This window comes from Aedes albopictus, chromosome 2, assembly GCF_035046485.1.
Source record: "Aedes albopictus strain Foshan chromosome 2, AalbF5, whole genome shotgun sequence".
NCBI lineage: Eukaryota > Metazoa > Arthropoda > Insecta > Diptera > Culicidae > Aedes > Aedes albopictus.
The window spans coordinates 263,562,808-263,585,477 of record NC_085137.1 but is presented as its reverse complement, the minus strand read 5'-3'; the positions used below and the strand labels follow the sequence as shown (position 1 = coordinate 263,585,477).

Below are 22,670 nucleotides of genomic sequence, written 5' to 3'. Positions count from 1 at the left end.
GGTGGCACAGAGGACCGAGTTAGAAGATCTCCAATGGATTCTCCATCCTGGGCGATTGCCCGGCATAACCTTGACCTGTGGCCAGGTAAAATTTCTGTCGACTTGCTTTATTTCGTTGTTGAGGCTGCGCCGCCATGAGCCTCTGGGTCTGCATCTGCAGTAATGTCCTGCTGGTATTCCAATATGACGCTTGCTTGCAGCTTCCGTTTCCGCCTCTGCGTAGAGTGTGGCCAACCCACTTCCACTTTCGCACTCGAATTTCTGTCGCTATCGGCTTTAGATGACATCGACGATGGAGCTGCACGTTGGAGATCTAATTGTGAGGCCACCACGCACGAATTAGGGTCTGGGACCATTTCGGCAGGAGCACCTATTTTGGGCACTTGCTGCTATAACTTAGTCAATTTAAAACCGATTGACTTGAATTTTTGTACATGGCTAGACACTGTGACTTTCTGATCGTGTCTCAAAAATCAAGTCAATCGGTTCAAAATTGACTGAGTTATAGCAGCATGTGCCCAAAATAGGTGCTCCTGCCCAAATGGTCCCAGACCCTATATACTGCAGGCATCTATTGATGTAGACCTGCACTGCCGTGAATCACAAGTCAGTCCCATCTGTAAAAAGTAGGCATTGAGAAAATGGACTAAGCAGGTTTTAAAATCGATTTCTATGTAAAACTTCAAAAAATCACCACGAAATAAAAACATCTGCGATCATCATGAAATTTTCACAAATTGTTTGAAATGTGAGAACAAAACTGTAAAAAATATCAAACTGTTTAAAACCTTGTTTGGTTTTGTGATGGAGGGTACAAAAGTTCGTGATGGGACTGGCTTGCGATTACTTTTCATTATGGGACAATGTGACTTGGTGTTGTTTTTCAATTTTACTGAATAAACTATATATTTTTATTCACGTAGCTGAAAGATCATCCGAAGAAAGGTCGAAAACAACAGTTAACTCAATTTTGGCCAAATTGCAGATGGGACTGACTTGCGATTCACGGCAGTGCAGCCGTTAAGAGCCAGTTCGCGAGAACCGCGACCCCCTTTCCAAAGGAAGTGGAATCGATGTGCTCCGATTGAGCTGAAATTTTCAGGGTATGGTTTTACATATAAAAGATGATATCTGACCGATTTTCAGATTTTTCCGTTGGGGGGAAGTGGGGTAAAATGGCCCTCAAAGATGTCATGTCTAAAAATAGGTAAAATCACTAAAATCGCAATAACTTCCGCGAAAGTTAACGGATTCAGCTGAAATTCTGCATGAACACTCTACTCCTATGGCACTTTCATTTAAGCCAAGCGTTGGATATTCTTTGTTATTTAATTTGAAGAAATAGGTTATTTTCATAATTTTTTTGACGATTTTCAGGGCGCCTGTTTTTGTTCCAACAGAACTAGGATAAAAAACTGAGTACTACGTTTTGAAGGATTACCCAAGAGCTTTTATTTGATATGTAATCCAGATGCGCCAACTTAAAAACTTTCGAAAAAAAAAAATTTTTTTTCTTGGGGTATGCATTTTACCCCATATTTTTAGCTGTCTAAAGAAGTGTTGTCGCAAATTATGACAACGTTATTTAATTTTCAAGGGTTTTTCTTCAATATTAATTCAACAGAAAAATGATGACTAATAAATGCAATTATTGTTTTTTTTATTTGGGGAAAGTAGGGTAAAACGGACTAACTCAACCTCCTTTCGAAATAACGTTACTGCGATGTTCTCTGATCGGACTGGAATTTTCAGAGTTCTTTATTCTATTCAAGAATAGATGCTTTATCACATTTTTTTTCTCGAGAGGATAACGGGGTAAAACAATTTTCAGAAAAAAAAATGTTGAAAATAATCAAAATTTCAAAACCTACAAATGCTTTGGTAAAACTGGGCGAAATTTCATGAAATTAGAATAAATTTCTTATTTTTTATTGCTTATTCAAATGAGCAAGTCTGACAACATTTTGACGTAGAGAAATGTCACGGATTAGCACGTGGTGTGTGATTCACCAAATTATTTCTCGATTTTTCTTTTTACATGCATTTCCAATTTTCTCTCTTTTTATCTCGTGAAAGTTGCTGCAGTGCACAATGGTCCACGAAAAAGATTTACGAGGAATGATGCATTGAGCGCCTTCAAATAATTTATGGTTAAATATGGTCTTTTACAAAGTTGTTCACAAAAATAAGGCCCCCTTTTCTATGTACATTAAAAATAGGGTGGTCCAGATTTTCAAAGAAATTGGGAACCAAACCATTTTATTTGCAAGAATAACTGTATACATTCTTCGAGAAAGTTGTAGATCTATCAATTTTGAGCAAGTTTCCTGAAGATGCTTTTTATGTGGCTTTGAAATTGACCGATCTAGAGATGTTTTTCTGAATAAGCTTAGGGTGGTTCAAGAAAAACCGGTTTTCTGGCGTTAACTTTTTCAGTTTCGATTTTTCATCAAAGTCGCCCAAGAATAACTTGTAGAGCATTTGAAGACGCGTCGTTTCATGCGCTGAAATGGTCTTGATCTCTTTTGGTTCAATAGTTACAGGTGTTTTTCCTAAAAAATCATTTTTTTTGAAAGGTGATATGACCGATTGGTGTGTGAAAAATACTTGAAAAGTGCCTATTTTTTTCTAGAAAATCATTAATATATTTTGAACGCAATGACGAAGCAACATTCCCAGCGCACGAAAATGTGCGTTATTTTTAAGTTCTGAAAATGGTTCTTAGGCAACTTTGATGTGAAATTTGAAACAAAAAAGTTAAAGATAAAGGGTGACGCTAGAACAAATCGTTTTATTGCTTTATCTTTTTTGTTTAAAATTTCTCGTCTAAGTCGCGTAAGAATTTTTTTTACAGCTTCCAAAAAGCGCATTTTTGTTCGCTGAGAATGTTGCTAAGTCATTCCGTTCAAAAGTTATTAATGATTACCTAGAAAACATAGGCACTTTTCAAGTATTTTTCACTTGAGTTACAAAAAAAAATCCTTCTAATTTTTTGATATGTTTTATAACAACGTTTCCTTTTTTGAATGCGGGCAAAAGATAATTTTTATGATTGCCTCAACCCGTCATAACACTTTTTCAGAAAAATTTGCTCTACAAGTGATTCTTGGGTGACTTTGATGATCGAAACTGAAACAGTTAACACCAGAAAACCAATTTTTCTTGAACCACCCTAAGCTTATTCAGAAAAACATCTCTAGATCGGTCAATTTCAAAGCCACATAAAAAGCATCTTCAGGAAACTTGCTCAAAATTGATAGATCTACAACTTTCTCGAAGAATGTATACAGTTATTCTTGCAAATAAAATGGTTTGGTTCCCAATTTCTTTGAAAATGTGGACCACCCTATTTTTAATGTACATAGAAAAGGGGGCCTTATTTTTGTGAACAACTTTGTAAAAGACCATATTTAACCATAAATTATTTGAAGGCGCTGAATGCATCATTCCTCGTAAATCTTTTTCGTGGACCATTGTGCTCTGCAGCAACTTTCACGAGATAAAAAGAGAGAAAATTGGAAATGCATGTAAAAAGAAAAATCGAAAAAGAATCCGGTGAATCACACACCACGTGCTAATCTGTGACATTTCTCTACGTCAAAATGTTGTCAGACTTGCTCATTTGAATAAGCAATAAAAATTAGGAAATTTATTTTAATTTCATGAAATTTCGCCAAGTTTTACCAAAGCATTTGTAGGTTTTGAAATTTTGATTATTTTCAACATTTTTTTTTCTGAGAATTGCTTTACCCCGTTATCCTCTCGAGAAAAAAAATGTGATAAAGCATCTATTCTTGAATAGAATAAAGAACTCTGAAAATTCAAGTCCGATCAGAGAACATCGCAGCAACATTATTTCGAAAGGAGGTTAAGTTAGTCCGTTTTACCCTACTTTCCCCAAATAAAAAAAAAACAATAATTGCATTTATTAGTCATCATTTTTCTGTTGAATTAATATTGAAGAAAAACCCTTGAAAATTAAATAACGTTGTCATAATTTGCGACAACACTTCTTTAGACAACTAAAAATAAGGGGTAAAATGCATACCCCGAGAAAAAACAAATTTTTTTCGAAAGTTTTTAAGTTGGCGCATCTGGATTACATATCAAATGAAAGCTTTTGGGTAATCCTTCAAAACGTAGTACTCAGTTTTTTATCCTAGTTCTGTTGGAACAAAAACAGGCGCCCTGAAAATCGTCAAAAAAATTATGAAAATAACCTATTTCTTCAAATTAAATGTCAAAGAATATCCAACGCTTGGCTTAAATGGAAGTGCCATAGGAGTAGAGTGTCCATGCAAAATTTCAGCTGAATCCGTTAACTTTCGCGGAAGTTATTGCGATTTTAGTGATTTTACCTATTTTTAGACATGAAATATTTGAGGGCTATTTTACCCCACTTCCCCTTAACGGAAAAATCTGAAAATCGGTCAGATATCATCTTTTATATGGAAAATCATACCCTAAAAATGTCAGCTCAATCGGAGCACATCGATACAAGAAGGGGTTGCGGCTCTCGCGAACTGGCTCAAGTGTTCTCCACTAATAAACACAAAGTTTCGCTGGCGTGCAACAGCACAGATTTCACGTTCGAGTTGAAAATTCGGATTTTGGTTTGTTGACTAATCTGGTTGTTTTTCCATACATTTCTTAAACTCGCTTAAGCAGCCATCGCCTTCTTGATCCGTTCACTTATGTCCATCTTGGTGCCACCATATCGGTCGCCATTTGGCTACCAAGATATTGGAAGCTTTCACCATTCTCCATTGGTTGCCCAGCTATCGTAAAACTGGAAGGGTTGACCGACAAGACAAAACCGTATGATCTTTAGTTCATTTCTTGTGGAATATTTGACCCTGTGCACTTGAAGCCCTACGTCTGTTTATCTGTCAAGTCCTTTAGAGTCATACACACTAGTCAAATGGTTGGTCAAACCTCGATAAACTAACTCGCTTCAATTGACGCAATGTTTGTCACAAACGATCGAACATAGCACAAATTCTGAGCGAGTTAAGGGTCCCCCAAACCAAGGCGATTATCGCTCGCGACTGCGATTTTTCAAGCGACGGTTCATTAAAGCCGAACCTTGCACTTTCAACAGCACAATTGGAAAAGATTAGTCATCGAATCGCGCTGAGAATTTTATCGATTGATTATCACCAGTGAGCAAACAATCGTTAAAAATTTCAGCGCAAAACGTTGTTCGGTTGTTCCTATATGTGCTTTAGAAAATGCACTGCAGGGCTTCAATGTTCACTCACCTGAAAAATCGCTGTCGCCGGCGACAGTCGCGTCGGTTTGGGGGAGCCCTTAATCGGTCATGACATGATTGAGTTTAAATAAGGGCGAAAGTAACATGAGTTCTCTTCATCGACTCTCTCTTCTGCAAATTAAAGTGACAAGATGCAAATTCAATCGAACTTTTTTACACTTAGACGCTAGATTGCATCGCAACCTAGCGATTTATGACCATAAAGTGCAACCATACTTGTATCTTGTCACTTTAATTTGAAGAACGTGCTTAACGCGTTAACATTACCCCCCCCCCCTCCCTGAGCCAAAATTTGCGGAACAAACTTTCAGTATAAAGCACTTTTCAAACTATAGGTACAATTGCTCATTACTGTTTACAAAATGTAAATATCAAATAAAAAAAGGTATCAAATTGACCGTCGAAAACCTCTCCCAGAGACAAAATCTGGCTGGAGAGCAGTACAAAAGGCTGAATGTATAGGATAGGCAGTGATGGAAAACAGTGAGGAATGCAGCTGAGTAGACACAAACGCAAAGCTATCCTACTCGTGAACAACAGAAGCCAGAATATATTCGTACTTCCTTCACTCGCGAGCTAACGAAGCTGGTCGCACTCGTGATTGATTCGCGAAGCAGCTCTGAACATTTTTCAATTTTGTGAAAAAACGAATTTACACGACCGACAGATTAACTTTCCAGGCACAATAAAGCACAAAACACTACTATCTGATGGATAATTACTTGTTTTGCTATTGAAATCGCACCAAAATGCCATTCCCGCATCTCCACTTGTTCTTCGCGAATAAAAATTCATGAGTGTTTTTGTTTTTGTTTGGCTTCATACTCGTGTAGCAAGCGGGTGCGAATAAACTCACACACGGCTTACTCTCGGCACCGTGAGTAAACCGTTTGTTGCTTTTACACTCGCGAGTTAATTCACGATGCGAGTGTTTCCATCTCTGAGGATAGGCAAACAGATAATGAAGGGGGCGGGGAAATATTCAACTTATTACAACTGTGATCCATGACGGCTCCGTTATGAACCCGGAGAACGAAGCAAATAAACAGAAACTGGTGAAATTCACAAGACGCGACGCGAGTCAAGACACAACACTTATCGTTCTCACGATCGTCAAGGATTTCAAAAAAAATACCTTTTCTGTCGACCGGTTTCGGGCGCGATGTTGCTCATCTTCGGGACAATGTCCGACTGGTTACGCTGTCGTACGATGTTCGTACTCGTTTCACAGAAGAGAATTGGTTTATTTGATGGTGGTGTCAACCAAATCGAAGAAACACGATGTGATAGGGGGTTCGTCTTCGTTCATCAATGGTTCCTCAGTGTTGATGATGAACATTGATACCCAGGCGTTTACCAGGATGTTCAGCAACATGGTATTCTCAAGCGTTGGTAGCTGTGTGGATAAAGCACGGACTCGGTGATCCCGACGTTCAAGGATCGAATCCATTCTGCGTCATTTTAAGATTTTTTTTGTTCTTTTCATTTGTCTATCTTATGAAATTTGTCATAGCAAGCACGATCAATTTTCATAAGGTATTCTCAAGGCATCCATAAGTTTTACTTATAGCAGAAAAACATTAGGTATTTTGTCGCTAAGTGTAGTACTTCACAGATTGCGTCCTATTAACAGAATTTTGCATTCGGTTGAAAATTGTTGGTGCAATTCTTAATTTTCTTGCGCACAAATCCCTGATATTTGACGGCAGTCATCTGTTAGCTGTGGGAGTGAATTGTTTGCGTTGCGTAGTAACGGAGTCATTCGTAGATTGCATACTGGAAGTTGTCATGTTAAAACTTTAATAACTTCTAATCTAATTGCTTATGGAATGCTATTTGGGAAAGAATAGCTATCCAACCAGAGGTTGAAGTAAAAAATACATGAGAACTTCCATTGCCGGCCAAGCCCATCTTCTCCGTTACGAGGATAGGAAAGGTTGTGATGATATGACACCTACTTTACAAGAGGTCAGCGACTCACCGACACTCCCATAGGTGTCAAGGAGTTGGATATTATCGCCGCACCACCAAATTGACAATATTCAGATTGTGTACTGCCCATAACTGCATAACAGTCACATTCGACAAAAGTAGGCATTGGAGAAAATTGAGCTCAAAGTTTGCAACTTGCACTAGTATGGAAAAGGATCTAAATTTCAAAAATTTGGCAAAAATTCAAAGTTAATTACTTCGCAATGAAATCTGCTACAGCTCTTCTTGTATGCTGGGCGAATGGTTCAAAAAAATATTAGAGCAAAATATGATTGGTTGTACGTTATGCGGCCAGTATGTATTCCCAGTGTGACTGTTATGCGGTTACATTCGTTAATATTTGTTAATGAGACAAAACGACTTGGTATTTTTTTCACATTTTGTGGAACAAACTTGTAAAGTTCATTTGGATAGATGAAAGTACTGATGATTTGGAGATGAGCACCGGTATTAACTCAATTTTGACAAAAACTGCAAATGTTACAAATATGCAGTTATGGGCAGTGTAGGTGTATTTATGTAAATCATGTAGATGTTTTGGAGTGAGTGAAATTGTTTTAGTATATTTAAACACCAACGTTGGGAGTGACATAGCTAAGAAATTTTGTCACTCCATAGGCCTTCTTGCTTGTGGGATGGTACACCGGCATTTACACTGTGTCCTGGCTAACAAGCCTAGGCTTAACCACTATTGATCGGTCTCTGAAACGATAAGAAGCACGTTTTGTGGAAGGAAAAGAATAATAGGGAAGGGATAACAAAGTATCGAAATGCCAGCGACTCACCGACGCCCTCAAAAATAGAAAGGAAATGGGATTTGGTACAGGAATGGTCAGGAATTCATTATGATTGAGCTATGCCTTATATTTGTAGCTTGATATGTTAAAAAACGGTCGCTTTAATTGATTGATAATTATATTAGCAATGTTGGCGCAAAAAACAAAAGTCGAATTGCGCTGAAAAATTCATCGATTGATTACCGCCAGTGATTGATTGAATTGTTGGTCATTTCAGCGCAACGTTGGTCTTTTCAATTTTTATTTTTGAAAATGCGCCACATGGCCAAAGTGTTTATTCAGTTTTAACGCTGAAATAGTAAGTACATATTAATAATCAAGTGGTATAAAATTATATGAGTCATGCCTACATGAGGACGATGATGTTTTTCACGCGCTAGATTATGCGAAAAGAAAATTTGTGACAGCCAATCAAATTTCACAAAAACAATCACCCTTTAACCCCTAAACCTATTTATAACGTGAGTTGAATATTATATCAACGAAATGATTATAATTATAATTATAATTATAATTATAATTATAATTATAATTATAATTATAACCACCATACGTCACTACTTTTCCCTGTACGTCGTCACCAACTCTAGCTGCTTCAGTGCTTCGATTTTCCTCGCAATATCTAACACTCTTAGAACCTTGAACAGCTGCACCTTCTTGCGTAGAGCTCGATAAACCGCCACTAATTATCCTTTGTCATGCTCCGTCCGCTCGATCTTCTCCTTCAACTCGTTCAGATTCATCCTTTCGTTGTCCTTCTTCTGAATCTTTCTGCCGTCGTGATCAACGGTTAGCACGGCGCTACAGATAGTTCCTACTTCTACTCAACCAGCTGCCGTTTGACCTGCAGCTGCTACTTTGCTCTGATCTTTGCTGGCCATGTTCGCATAGTCGACGTAACCACCATTGCCAAAGTCAGCATACACAAGCTAATATATAACACATGTTCATATTTCTGAGCAGTTTTATTAAGTAGAGTGCAAGATTCAACCGTTAGTTAGATGATAACGTGGAAAAAGTCTTGAACTTTTTTTTTCATTGTCAAAATTGCAAATGTGTGTTGAAAACTACAGTGGCGCTTACGTCGACTATGCGAATAAGGGCAGTTTGGTAACTTGAAGCGAACGGTTTGTCAATTGACCAACTATGAAATTTTGAAATAGACCGTTATATCGGTGTACGATAAGAATTATCAGAGTGTTACCTCTGTTTGTTTGTGGTGAAGGCTTCAAGTTAAAATTGGAATCAAATGATTACCATTTACTAATCTTTACCTAGAAAAAAAAAATCGGTGCTTTAGCCCTCTCTGAGATTTGATACTCAAACTACGCACATCACTGGATCCATCGTTGCCCTGATCAATCGTATTATAGTTTATCCGGGAATCCGAACTCGTGCATAATCTGCCATAGTTGGGGTATGTTTAGTTTTAGTTAGGTTAGAGTTAGGGCAAGCAGAAAAAAATGTGTTCTATTGTGTCGATATTGCTACTCACCTACCGAAAACCCCGAACATTGTTTTGTATAAAAAACATGGGCTCGGAAACCCGGATTTTCCTGTACCCACGGTGATCGGATCGCTCCAACCAAATATTATCGATAGATAGATAGTTTGTAGGTTGAATGAGCGAAAAAAATTCGGTTGAAAATTAACGTAGATATGATCATTTCAGTTTTATGGGTACCCAGGTACCGTTCCGGCCATCTACGGGTGTTTTTTTTTTGATGATCGCACTACGGTTAATTATTCTCTATACAATTTCAAAATGTTTCACAAAGCTGAAGCAAATTTGCAAAAAAAAAACATTCAAATGATTAAAACTTTTCGGAAGGTTTTCAATAAATTGATTTTTTTCCCTTCGGAGTCGAGTCCAACGGTAAATGAAGACTAATATATTAGTCATAAACTTTTCAAATTAAATTTAATTCGGTTCACCTAATCCTAAGGTATTGCTAACATTTTAATCGAAAAAGTGCTCTATTGCCATAACCTTCTCAATAGTAACTACTGCTGCGAAGGAACTCTAGTTCAGTTCATTAAAAAAAAAAACATTTGGATAAATAGAAATAATAGTTTCACAAATTTTATTCGTAGACATGTAACATAAAATTGTGGAGTTAACCAATGTATTGTTACTTCGACATTTTATATCAAATTTTGTTTTAGGTGAATCCGTGGAACCTGATGGAACAACCAAAGCAACAATAGTGTACATACACGGCGAATCATACGAATGGAACTCAGGGAATCCATATGACGGTTCCATACTAGCATCAACTGGCAATGTGATCCTTGTAACGATAAATTTTAGGCTAGGAGTATTAGGTAAGCATAAGCTAAATTTGAAAAGTTTAGTTTTAAACATCAACGTGTAAAAGGTCAGATTGGAGCGTTTACCCAAGTAACCACGAAGCCGTATATAAGGGCATCAATATTGCTTTATATTGATATTTAAAATTGTGAATATAATGCGGCATTACTTTAAACACCTCATTGAAGCAATATTAAAGTCGAAAATGGTCCCATTAAAATCAAATTAGTACCACATATTGCAGCACGTTGTCAGCCATTACTAAAGTAACATACAGGGGATGGCCAAAATGTTTGGGATAGGCAACTTTTTTTCTCCCACAAAAAAATTCAACATGCTGTAACTTTTCATAGAGTGCATCAAAAAATCTCAAATTTTGACTGTTTGTCAACCTATTATATGTGCATCATTGGTACAAATTTGGGCTCGATTGATTGATTTTTCGCGAAGTTAGAACCGTTCGGGTAAAACACTATTTTTTAGACAACTCATTTTTGAGCAGTCATATCTCGGAAACCAGCGAACCAAATTGAATGAATTTGTTAACGTTTATCAACAATATATTGATACTTAATACGACGTTATAAAATGTAATATTTTCTCACGGCGAATTAAGTAATACCGGATTGAAATGTTTACCCATATAGAGGAAAATAAGTCAAACTTACAATACCACACAAAAATTATTAAATGTGGTCTTCCTTCAATCTAAATAGGCTCTAAACTATCTGATTAGAGATAGTTTGAGAACAGAAGTGGAAAATCTTTGGATATCAACACGAAAATTTATTGACATTGATGTAAAAAAATTACATTTTTTCGAGAAAAATCCAAAAAGTGTCAATCCATGATAACTTTTTTCCCCGTTTAAAAAGTACCTATGTTTTAATAGTTTGTGAAGCATTTACATATTGTTAGTGTAGGTTCAAATTTTTATTCAATTCGGTTCACTGGTTTCCGAGATATGACAGCTCAAAAATGAGATGTCAAAAAAATAGTGTTTTACCCGAACGGTTCTAACTTCGCGAAAAATTATTCAATCGAACCCAAATTTGTACCAATGATGCACATATAATAGGTTGACAAACAGTCAAAATTTGAGATTTTTTGATGCACTCTATGAAAAGTTATTGCATGTTGAATTTTTTTGTGAGAGAAAAAAAAGTTGCCTATCCCAAACATTTTGGCCATCCCCTGTAAATGCATGTGCTGTACATCTGCATTTGCACATGCTTAAGACGTGCAACACGAAAAATCTCTTTTTAGCACCGTTTCCTTATCGACGGTACTAATACCCCATACATGACTGTTTTCACCATCATGTTTTTGTTGCGGAGTCGGGAGTCGAACCAGAAGTGTTGAAGACCGCTAGATGAGTTCCATACGCGCTGGCCCCTTGGACCATTCCGCTGCAGTGATAACAACAGATATTTCATTAACTGAAAGGCAACTGTTCTGTAGAGGGCAAAACGACTATGTCATATGTAATAGAATCGCTGTAATCACATTCTGATAAATCACTGATAAATACATAATGCCTTTTAGAAAATATTTAATCAATATAAGAAAATTAAAACACCCTTCGTACACTGCTCATATGCTAATTGTGATTTCCATAATTATTGGCATATAAAAGAAGCCAACAGAAAAGAGAAATGGTCATCTCTAGAAAGGTTTTGCTGAAGAAAGTCGTCGATCGATGGTTCAAATGAGGATGATGTTGGTCGGGAGTCGAACCAGAAGTGTTGATGAGCGCAAGAGTAAAGTTGTTCATTCTTCTTGATTTCATTTGTTTACCATTAGAGTCAAGTTTTTATAATTGTATTATTAGAGCAACCTTTGCTAGTTTGTACATTGCATTTATTCAGTTTTGCAGTGTTGAATTATTGAATTATCGTATACCGTCAAAGTACCATTCACCGTGGGGGCTCCATTCACCGTGTGCCATCGAATATTTTTTGATTATTTCCATATTATGATTGAATAATATGACAATTTCCCTTCAATTTCACCAATACAACATTGTATTGGTGAAATTGAAGGGAAATTGTCATATCATTCAATCATAATATGGAAATAATGAAAAAATATTCGAAGGCACACGGTGAATGGAGCCCCCACGGTGAATGGCGCCTTGACGGTATCACCTTTTAATACACCCTAATGTAAAGAAAAATGTAATGCATCATTACATTTATAATGTCAATATGAAGGATTATTGCATGACAAGTATGGAATTACTGCATTTTGCATTGCAAAGGTTGATATTCAGTCCAATTCGTGCAATGATATAATGCTTGTGGTTATTGGGTATACAAAAACCAACATACGAAACATTTTTTGCTGTCATGAATGATAGTTTACTATCATTCGTTTCCACACCCATCACATTCTTAGAAAAAAATCCTCAAGAACGAAACAAAATCTATTGGCACAGAAACAGACTTAGAATAAATTTCATTAAAAAACGATTGTGCCGCGATATTTGCCAGAAAACCGTTCGCCAGAAAACCATTCGCCAGAATGACAAACGCCAGAAAACCATTTGCCAGACTGTACCCAAGTAACCACAAGCATTATATCATTGCACGAATTAGACTGAATATCAACCTTTGCAATACGAAATGCAGTAATTCCACACTTGTGCAATAATCCTTTAGATGGGCATTATCAATGTAATGATGCATTACATTTTTCTTTACTTATTTACTTATTTATTTATTGTTCACTATCTTCGTCATGGACGCACAGATTGTTTGATTAAACTAGGTTCCTTATTCTATTCTTAAACTCTAATTTAGACATATTAAAATCAAAATCTGCACTAACTACATTTGTCATGTATGCATCATTATTAAACAAAACTAAATGTATATTTTCGTTCAGTGTATCCGATAGTTGTCAGTTGAATTAGAACAATCGAAATACAAAACCGCGTGTCGCGCTATTGACTAATAATAAAACTCGTTTTTTAGTTATTATTTCGAATAGTTATCGCGTAATCCGAGTCGAATTCCCTTCCGGAACGAGAATGCTACCGGAAGCACCCACAGAAACACAATAGTTGGTGTCAGAAGTGGGATTGCTTCGAAAAACCTCCAGCGCTCCAGTATAGAGGTTAGAATCTCCCGTAGAAGCACATTCGCCCAGAAAGCAAGATGGCTGAGCCGTCTCCAGAACTCATGGCGGCACTGTCCGGAATGATCGCTCAGGCTCTGAAAGCATCAATCGGAAGTGCCATCCAACAAGCAGCCGCCTTGAACCCGGCCGGTGACGCAATCGCCGCAGCCCCGAAGGTACCCCAGTTTTCCATGTCGGAATACCGCTCCACGGAAGAATCGTCTGTCGCCGATTACTTCAATCGGTTCGAATGGGCACTTCAATTGAGCCACATTCCGGTCGACCAGTACGCAAATTATGCCCGAGTGCATATGGGCGCCGAGCTCAACAATGCACTGAAGTTCCTAGTCAGCCCCGCCGACTCTGCAGCGATCGACTACCCGGATTTGCGTTCCACTCTCACCGACCATTTCGATCGTACCAAAAACAAGTTTGTGGAAAGCATCAAGTTTCGTCACATCGTACAGCAAAAAGACGAAACCGTCGCCCAATTCGTTCTACGTCTGAAGCAGGGTTCTGCATATTGCGAATACGGCGGTTTCCTCGATCGGATGCTAATTGAACAGTTTTTGCACGGACTTGAATCACGGGATATGTGTGACGAAATCATCGCGAAAGATCCGGACTCGTTCAAAGAAGCATACGAAATCGCCCATGCACTGGAAGCAACCCGTAACACGGCACGGGAAGTCAAGACAGGGATATCGTCAGCGATCCCGGAAGACACAAACAAGCTTGGATACGAGGCTCCAAGAACCAAAAAGGCCGGTCACTACGCAGCTTCAACGCAACAAAAACAGCATCGCTATCAACGAGACTCATCGTACGAAGAAAAACGCAGTAGCAGTAATCAGGGAGGATCCAACTTTTGCAACGGTTGTGGCGGACAGCACTTGAGAAGTCAATGTCGTTTCCGCGATGCTAGGTGTAACAAGTGCAATAAGAAGGGGCACATCGCCAAGGTATGTCGATCGGCGAGATCATCGTACCAAAGCTTTTCCACCGATCAAGTTGAGTCGTCAGAGAATCCAGCACCCGAAATCGACGTAGTGCAGACATTGGGCCAGGTCTGTGATACAACTGCTACTGGAAAGAAGATGATCAACGTGATGATCGACGGCCGGCCTCTTCAAATGGAACTGGACACCGGAGCGCCGTGTGGAATAATCTCTGAAACGAAGTTAAGGGAAATCAAGCCAGGATTTTCGTTGCTGCCGTCAGACAGACAATTTGCGAGCTACTCTGGTCACCGTCTCAACTGTCTCGGACGTGTTCCGGTACAGGTAGCTATCGGGTCAACAGCACGCAGACTGAACGTGTACGTCGTGGCCGGAGAATCTGACCCTCTTTTCGGACGAGAATGGATTGCGCAGTTCGTTGACCAGATAAATATGAACCGGATGTTCACCTCATCCCCGTCCATCAACGCGTTGATGTCCACCGAATTGAATCCAAGTGAGGAAACCAGACTTGCAGAATTGCTGACAAACTATGAAGACGTTTTCAGTGATGTTCCGGGAAAGCTGGTTGGACCACCGGCAAGGGTGCACCTGAAACCAGGTGCCACTCCAATATTTGTCAAAGCACGAGATGTACCCCTGGCGTTACGCGATCGCTATGCAGCCGAAATTGAGAAGAAAATCACTGCTGGATTCTACGAAAAAGTGGACTATTCGGAGTGGGCGTCGCCAACACACATCGTGGTCAAGAAGAACGGGAGCATTCGTATCACTGGCAACTATAAACCTACCGTCAATCCACGAATGATCATCGACGAGCATCCAATTCCGAAGGTCGAAGCTATCTTCAACAAACTCCAGGGAGCTTCTTTGTTCTGTCATTTGGACCTCACCGACGCCTACACGCATCTTCCGATCGACAGTGAGTTCCGCCATGTACTCACGCTGAATACTGTAACGCACGGACTCATCCGCCCAACGAGAGCTGTATATGGTGCAGCAAATATTCCGGCGATTCTCCAGCAAAACTGTTCCTGGGCCGAAACATTCGCACACGTCTGGATCTTGTGCGCCCGCAGAAAACTGATGAAACGGTCACCGAGAAGCAGCAAGCAGCATTTGTGCCTTCGTTCCGGTCATTCTCCCCGGGGCAGCAGGTATACGTTCTTTCGGGAAACACCAGGATGGACAAGTGGATTCCGGGAATTGTTCAAGCTCGACTGGGTGATTTGCACTACGATGTTGTTTACGAAGGAAAACATCTGAAACGTCACATCGATCAAATGCGAGGCTTCGACAGCACACGCACACCACCAAGTGAAACAAGGTACTCAACATTGGCATCAGGTGAGGCACCTGCAAGACGAACGCATTTTTATCCAGTGACGTCACATAATCCACCACCGAACGAATGTCGTGACTCGTCTGAAAGTGTTCCTGGTTCGTCTGAGTCATCCGATGAACGGTTCTCGACCCCAAACACCAGTCCTGAGCGTAACGGCCGTCGTGAAGATTCTCCACCCGTTGTGCGTCGTTCCACCAGGGCACGGCGTCGCCCTCTGAGGTACTCGCCGTAGAAAGTGTACTCCTCGCGTGGACGGGGAGGAAATGTCATGTATGCATCATTATTAAACAAAACTAAATGTATATTTTCGTTCAGTGTATCCGATAGTTGTCAGTTGAATTAGAACAATCGAAATACAAAACCGCGTGTCGCGCTATTGACTAATAATAAAACTCGTTTTTTAGTTATTACTTCGAATAGTTATCGCGTAATCCGAGTCGAATTCCCTTCCGGAACGAGAATGCTACCGGAAGCACCCACAGAAACACAATACATTAAAAGCTTTCAAACACGCACAAAAAGGACTATTTTGACCATAGTTGGTTCTATGAAGCGGGATTGCAAGAAGCGTTGAGCTACGGAATCGTCGCGGTGGAACATTTAAGGGAATTTCACCAAGAAGTGTTGGACAATCGATGTTACCATTGAGGAGATCAAAGACGAACAAACGTTGAAGTTTAATTCTCCTCGCCGCCAAAGATTCTAAATTAATGAGCTGGCAACGGTCTGGATAACTTGGAAGGTTAGTTGGATCCGACCATGGAAGCTGCCGCAACGCAAATCGCAAGAATCTACGTTGTAGACGCTCAATCCTTAACGTTTGCGTTAAATGGAACGGTGTCCAAACTGGTGCAGCATACTCTAAAATGCTCCGAACTAGTGCGCAGAACAGTGTTTTCAATGCGTAGACGTCAGTGAAATCCGAAGCATGCCGGTGAATAAAACCTAACGCTGACCACGCTTTGCCAATAACTGTAGAAATGTGCTCGTTGAACCGGACTTTCGAGTCGATTAAAACTCCGAGATCGTTAATAGAATATTACATTAGGGTATATTCAAAGCTGATATACGATAATTCAATAATTCAACACTGCATAAACTGAATAAATGCAATGTACAAACTAGCAACGGTTGCTCTAATAATACAATTGTAAAAGCTTGACTCTAATAGTAAACAAATGTATTCAAGAAGAGTGAACAACTTTACTCTAGCGGCCATCAACACTTCTGATTCGACTCCCGACCAACTTAATCCCCGTTTGAACCACCGATCGACGAATTTTTTTTTTTCAGAAAATCCTTTTCAAGGTTGAAGGATTCGTCATTGACATAATCGTCATCATTGAAATTTTGAAAGCAGTTTTCTCGTTCAAAACCTGAATGATTGCATTGAAAATGCATTCACTGCACTCCATTCTCCACCCGTAATCCAGTGAATACATTTTCACTGCGAAAATTTTAGTTTTGAACGAGAAAACTGGTTTCGAATTTTCATTGATGATGATTATGTCAATGACGAATCCTTCAACCTTAAAGATTACCGTAAAACGGGGTATCATTGATCAGCGGGGTAACATTGATCGGCTTGACCGACCTGATGAAATGTTCAAACAAGCATTTTACATTGAATCAGTTTCTGTTAACGAATGGTATATCGTAATCTGATGTTATTTAGCTATTAAATGGCATGTTATTATTGAAAATTTAATTTCATAAACATTGAAATAAATCGATTTTTCCATAACTGTGTTTCGTAACGCAATGAGATACATGGTTAAACATTTATGCATGGCATGAATACTAGATACAATATGAAGTTCGAAATCACTGTATTTCTTCAATATGATATCCTAGAGTTGGATTTAATGAACGAAACTTTTATAAAAATGTTCTTTTTCAGTAAAATATACGATTTATTAAAAGTAGGCTATCAAATCCTTAAGCCATTGCCTACCTTTAGGGGTTATTCGCGGTTTGGAGGATCTTAATCTTAAAATAACTCAAAAAGTACATAACTTGTAAGAATTTGGACAACATATTCGAAATCAGCGACTCCGAATTTAGTAAGTAAGGGTATTTTCAACATAAACGAACATTGATCACTAACATGATCAATGTTACCCCAAATCAACAAAATCAAAAATTAGTTTAAAAAGTCTATTTAAACATGTTTAAAAGTTTTACAATACTTTTTCGAGTAGCTTAACACATAATCAGAGGGCCAGTACTTGTTTTAAAAATATAAAACATGTAACATTTTCATTAATAAGAGAATTATTCAAGAAAGATCGAAAATTCTGATCAATGTTACCCCGGATTACGGTACCTTTTCTCTTTTCTGTTGGCTGCTATCACAAGCCAATAATTATGGAAACCACAACTAGCATGTGAGCAGTGTGCGAAGGGTGTTTTAAATTTCTTATATTGTTTAAATGTATTCTAAAATGCATTATGTACTTATCAGTGATTATCAGAATGTGATTCCAGGGATTCTATTACATATGACATAGTCGTTTCGCCCTCTACTGCAATGATTGAGACAGAAGAACAGTCTCCTATTAGTTAATGAAATATCTGTTGTTCTCACTGCAGCAGAAACGGTCCAAGGCGCCAGCGCGTATGGAACTCATCTAGCGGTCTTCAACAATTCTGGTTCGGCTCCCGAACCGGCGACGAAAAAAAAAACAATGGTTAAAACATTCATGTGCGGGGAAATTAGTACCGTCGATAAAGAAGCGGTGCTAAAAATAGATTTTTATTTTGGTTTTTCGTGTTGCACGTATTTAGCATGTGGAAATGCAAATGTATAGCACATGCATTTATGTTACTTTAGCAATGGCTGTCAACGTGCTGCAATATGTGACATTAATTTGATAGTAGTGGGGCCCTTTTCGACTTTAATATTGCTTCAATGAGGTGTTTAAAGTAATGCAGCATTATATTCACAATTTTAAATATAAATACATATACAGCAAAATTGATGCACTTAAAGACTGCCCCAGAAAGTATGAACGCACCTAGTCTTCAGTTGTCTGAGCCTGATCGATGGTTCTTGTTTCGGGCTATGTTTTGGCTGTTTCTGCTTACTATAGGATTGAATATTCAAACGTTCTTTACCACGATGATCATTGGAATTCGAAATGGTAACTTTTTTTGTTATATGCCGCTCTGTGTGAGTTAGAAGGTTTTTTCTTGTACTCAAATAACTTTATTATACGTTCATGTAAACGAGAGTTAGCAGGATCTTTATTTTTTACCCAATCTTTGCATATGATCAAACGTGTTATGTCCACCATGCTTGCTGATCGCTGCTTACATGGTTTTCTCGCTTACTCCCTTCATATTTCGCTTATTTCCTAAGTGACCTTTCAAGCTCTGTACATCATTTGTGCACATATTTTGGATGATGTTCCCCTGAAAGTTCGTGTAATTTGAAACAAACTGTTGGAATCGCATAAGCCGCTATACAAATGCTGAGAGAATAGGCTTACCAACAGGATTTAGTCTACAGAAAGAACTACTAATCAATAATTTTAAAATGCAAGTATTTTCTAACTGCGTCCATACTTTCTGGGGCGGTCTTTATATACGGCTTCGTGGTTTCTTGGGTACCATTTGCCAGAATACCATTTGCCCGAAAGTATCATTTGCCAGACTGTACCAATCATAATTTAATATTTCTTTATGCAATTCAGTATCATAATTTCTATTTTATACTACTCATTTCAGTATCATAATGACCTACTTTTCCGTGCTGGTTCATTATGCAATGTTCATAATACAATCCATTTGAGTTGCATTATGAACATTATACAACTCAAATGGGTTTTAACATTGCATAAAATGTTGAATGGAACTCGTTGCAAAATTTGATTTTTAAGCACTCTTCGTACACAGACAAACAGACGTCTCACCCTACTCGCTTCTCATCGTCACCCTTTTTAACGGTTAGTTCAAATATTTTGTAGTTCGCAAATCGCTCGGTCACGGCGCTCGCATCGTTTTTGCTCCTGTTTGACGTTTGCTCACTACCGCCAGCTACTGAGTGGTTTGCGTAACACAGGTTAATTAGCATTGGGCGATTATGTTTTCGTGACGATGATTTTTATCGCAATTCGTTCCAAGTGGTACGTCTGTTTGTCGGTGCTTCGTATTAATCCAACTCGGCAAACCTCGTTGGATAAATGTACGACTCGTGCTGAAAAAAATCAACTTTTTGCAACTCGTTACATAAATAACTATTATTTCCCAAGAATGAATTGAAACTAAAGATGTGATTGCGAAAATTTGGTGGATTTATTTCAGTCCATCAACATAAACAAAAAAATGGAGTCAGTTTCAATCTTTTACAATAAATCAATTTCTTAGAGCATTTAATGAATTTGTAACTACTCTATAACCCGGGTATACTCAAATCGAACAATTTTCGATGTTGTGGTGGGTGGCAACCGTATTCATTGACAGCTCTTTTCACTCTGCCGTCCGGCATCTCCCAGCCTACTACTAGTTATTTAATCTACCACATCTCCTTTTGTTGCAAATCAAAAAAGGCTTTGTTTTCAAGTATGTAGTTCTCCATACATGAATTTCTTCGCAAACATTGAACGGAAACTCCTGCAACTCCATCGACAGGATTCCGTTAGTTACTCGATCTTATCTCATCATCACACAAATGAAACTTCTTCGAAAACTTTAGACATCTAAGCGTTATTGTCTTGGTTTTTCTCTTTTCCAATAGACTTGAACAACTTGCTTTGCTGACTCTGATGTAGGTGGCAAAGGGATCTGCAATGAAACATGTTATACGGTTGGGCATACCTAATCTGGCCTACGCCTCAACGCCTCTCTGCTTTTCATTAAAAATCGTCCAAGAATGGTTTTCAGTAGCTTGTATTAAGGCTCCTCCAAACTTAAACTGCACTGTTCTGCAATCTCTGAATCAATCTTCCAAATCCACATCTTTGAAAGGTTGTCTGTTTTTAAAGTCTTGTTCTTTTTCGGATTGCTGAAAACTGTAAATATTATTATCTGCCTTCTCCGGGCCAACACGTTACTAGCGTGTTGCCCGTTAAGGACTTTGATGCTTTCTGCCTTCTCCGAGCCAACACGTCGCCAGCGAGTTGCTCGTTAAGGACTTTATTATTGCCTTCTCCGAACCAACGTGTTGGCAGCACGTTGTCCGTTAAGGACTTTGATTTTAGCTGCCTTCTCCGAGCCAACACGTTGCCAGCGTGTTGCTCGTTAAGGACTTTGATATTTCTTTGCCTTCTCCGGACCAACATGTTGGCAGCATGTTGTCCGGTAAGGTCTTTGGTACTTTTTACCTTCTCCGAGCTAACACGTTGCCTAGCGTGTTACTCGTTAAGGATTTTGTTATAAGCGTTCCTCTCCAGGAACAGCGCGTGTCCATTATGTTGGACTTTAAATTTTATTCATATTTACCTATCGCTGGTTGATAGCGTACGGAAACGTATTGATCCTTTTAAGCTTTCGCAGTGCACAAATCGTAGCAACTAACATGCTGACAACACCAAGAGTCTTCATCCATCCCGGGGGTTTGTAAGGCTGTCCTCCATATCACATCGTGAATAACATTTCAATTGTCGTCGTAAAACAGCACCGGCCTTATCTCCTTTGGTCGCCTTGGAGATCTCACCCACAGAGGAATGGTAAAATTAATTGCGGTCCGTGCTCATCAATCCATCAAATCGTCCAGGATACCTCAAATCTTGTTTTTCAAGTTCCGATTCTCTTCATGACTTGTATCCCATCCTCGTCAGCCATTTGTGGTGGGTGGCAACCGTATTCATTGACAGCTCTTTTCACTCTGCCGTCCTGCATCTCCCAGCCTACTACTAGTTATTTAATCTACCACAGATGTCATATCCCTATGTGATATTGATGTGTTATTCAAAGATTTAATGAATATCGCATGAATAACTCAAAGTGATATGATATCAATTTTTGTTCTTGTCAAAATGTCTAAAAATTTCTAGTCCCGTAACGTGGGTAGATCACCTTGTTAATGGTGCGTTACGGCGTAAGATCTACCATAACAAATTTTGATCTTGTAATGTTTTAGATTTATTAATTTAAATGCAGAAAAATTCCAAGATCACAATTTGGTCTACTTTTTTTTGTGCTATGTTTTTTATTGTTAATAAACCATTTGTTTCAGGAGGATTCAGGTAATTTTTGTCTATGTCTAGAGAGATTTATTTTCGAAAATTATGTAACTGTTGTGAGCCTATCACCTTTTAATATTTTCTTTTTCAGATGTACAAGCGGGCAACCCTGCAGTAGGGACGTCGAAACATCCTTCTTATTTCTTGAAGGGTCAAGATCGCCATATCATTCGGTGGCGGGTAGACCACGTTGTCCGCGTCGTTTTTCTACGAGCTGAGTGTCGTAATGTCGCGATTTTTTTTTCGGATCGCCAACTTTTTTTACTCGTTTTACGCGATCTTGTTTAATTTTATTTTTTTAAGATAAATTGAGATGTTTTTTGTTGTTTAACACGATTTTGTGTTTTTTATTTTCTCTTTTCCTTTCTTTTGTTATTTCTCGAGTCGCCAATTTTTTTTCCTCGTATTCTAAATATTTATTGCAAAGTTCCGACGACCCTGGAGGGATCGGTTCTGCTTGTGCCTCGCACTTATTTATACAATAGAAAAAAAAATCGTTTGAATTTATTTTAGTTTAACTCGTTTCACGTGATTTTTTTTTAATAAATTGAGATTTTTTTCTGTTGTTTTCGCGTTTTTTTATGTACATAAATTGAGTTTTTTTTTTCTCGGATCGCAAACTTTTTTTTTCACGCGTTTCAAACATTTATTGTAATGTTCCGCTGACCCTGGAGGGATCGGTTCTGCTT

General features: G+C 38.6%; 1 protein-coding gene across 3 annotated transcripts in view; it reads left to right on the top strand.

The window, feature by feature from the left end:
- LOC109411553 (uncharacterized) overlaps positions 1 to 22,670 on the top strand; it is a 239,126-nt gene that overhangs the window by 127,611 nt on the left and 88,845 nt on the right. For all 3 annotated transcript variants that reach the window (XM_062851707.1, XM_062851708.1, XM_062851706.1), the window contains exon 4: positions 10,228 to 10,386. In XM_062851707.1, coding sequence (XP_062707691.1) covers positions 10,228 to 10,386 — 159 coding nt within the window. The remainder of the gene's footprint in view (positions 1 to 10,227; positions 10,387 to 22,670) is intronic.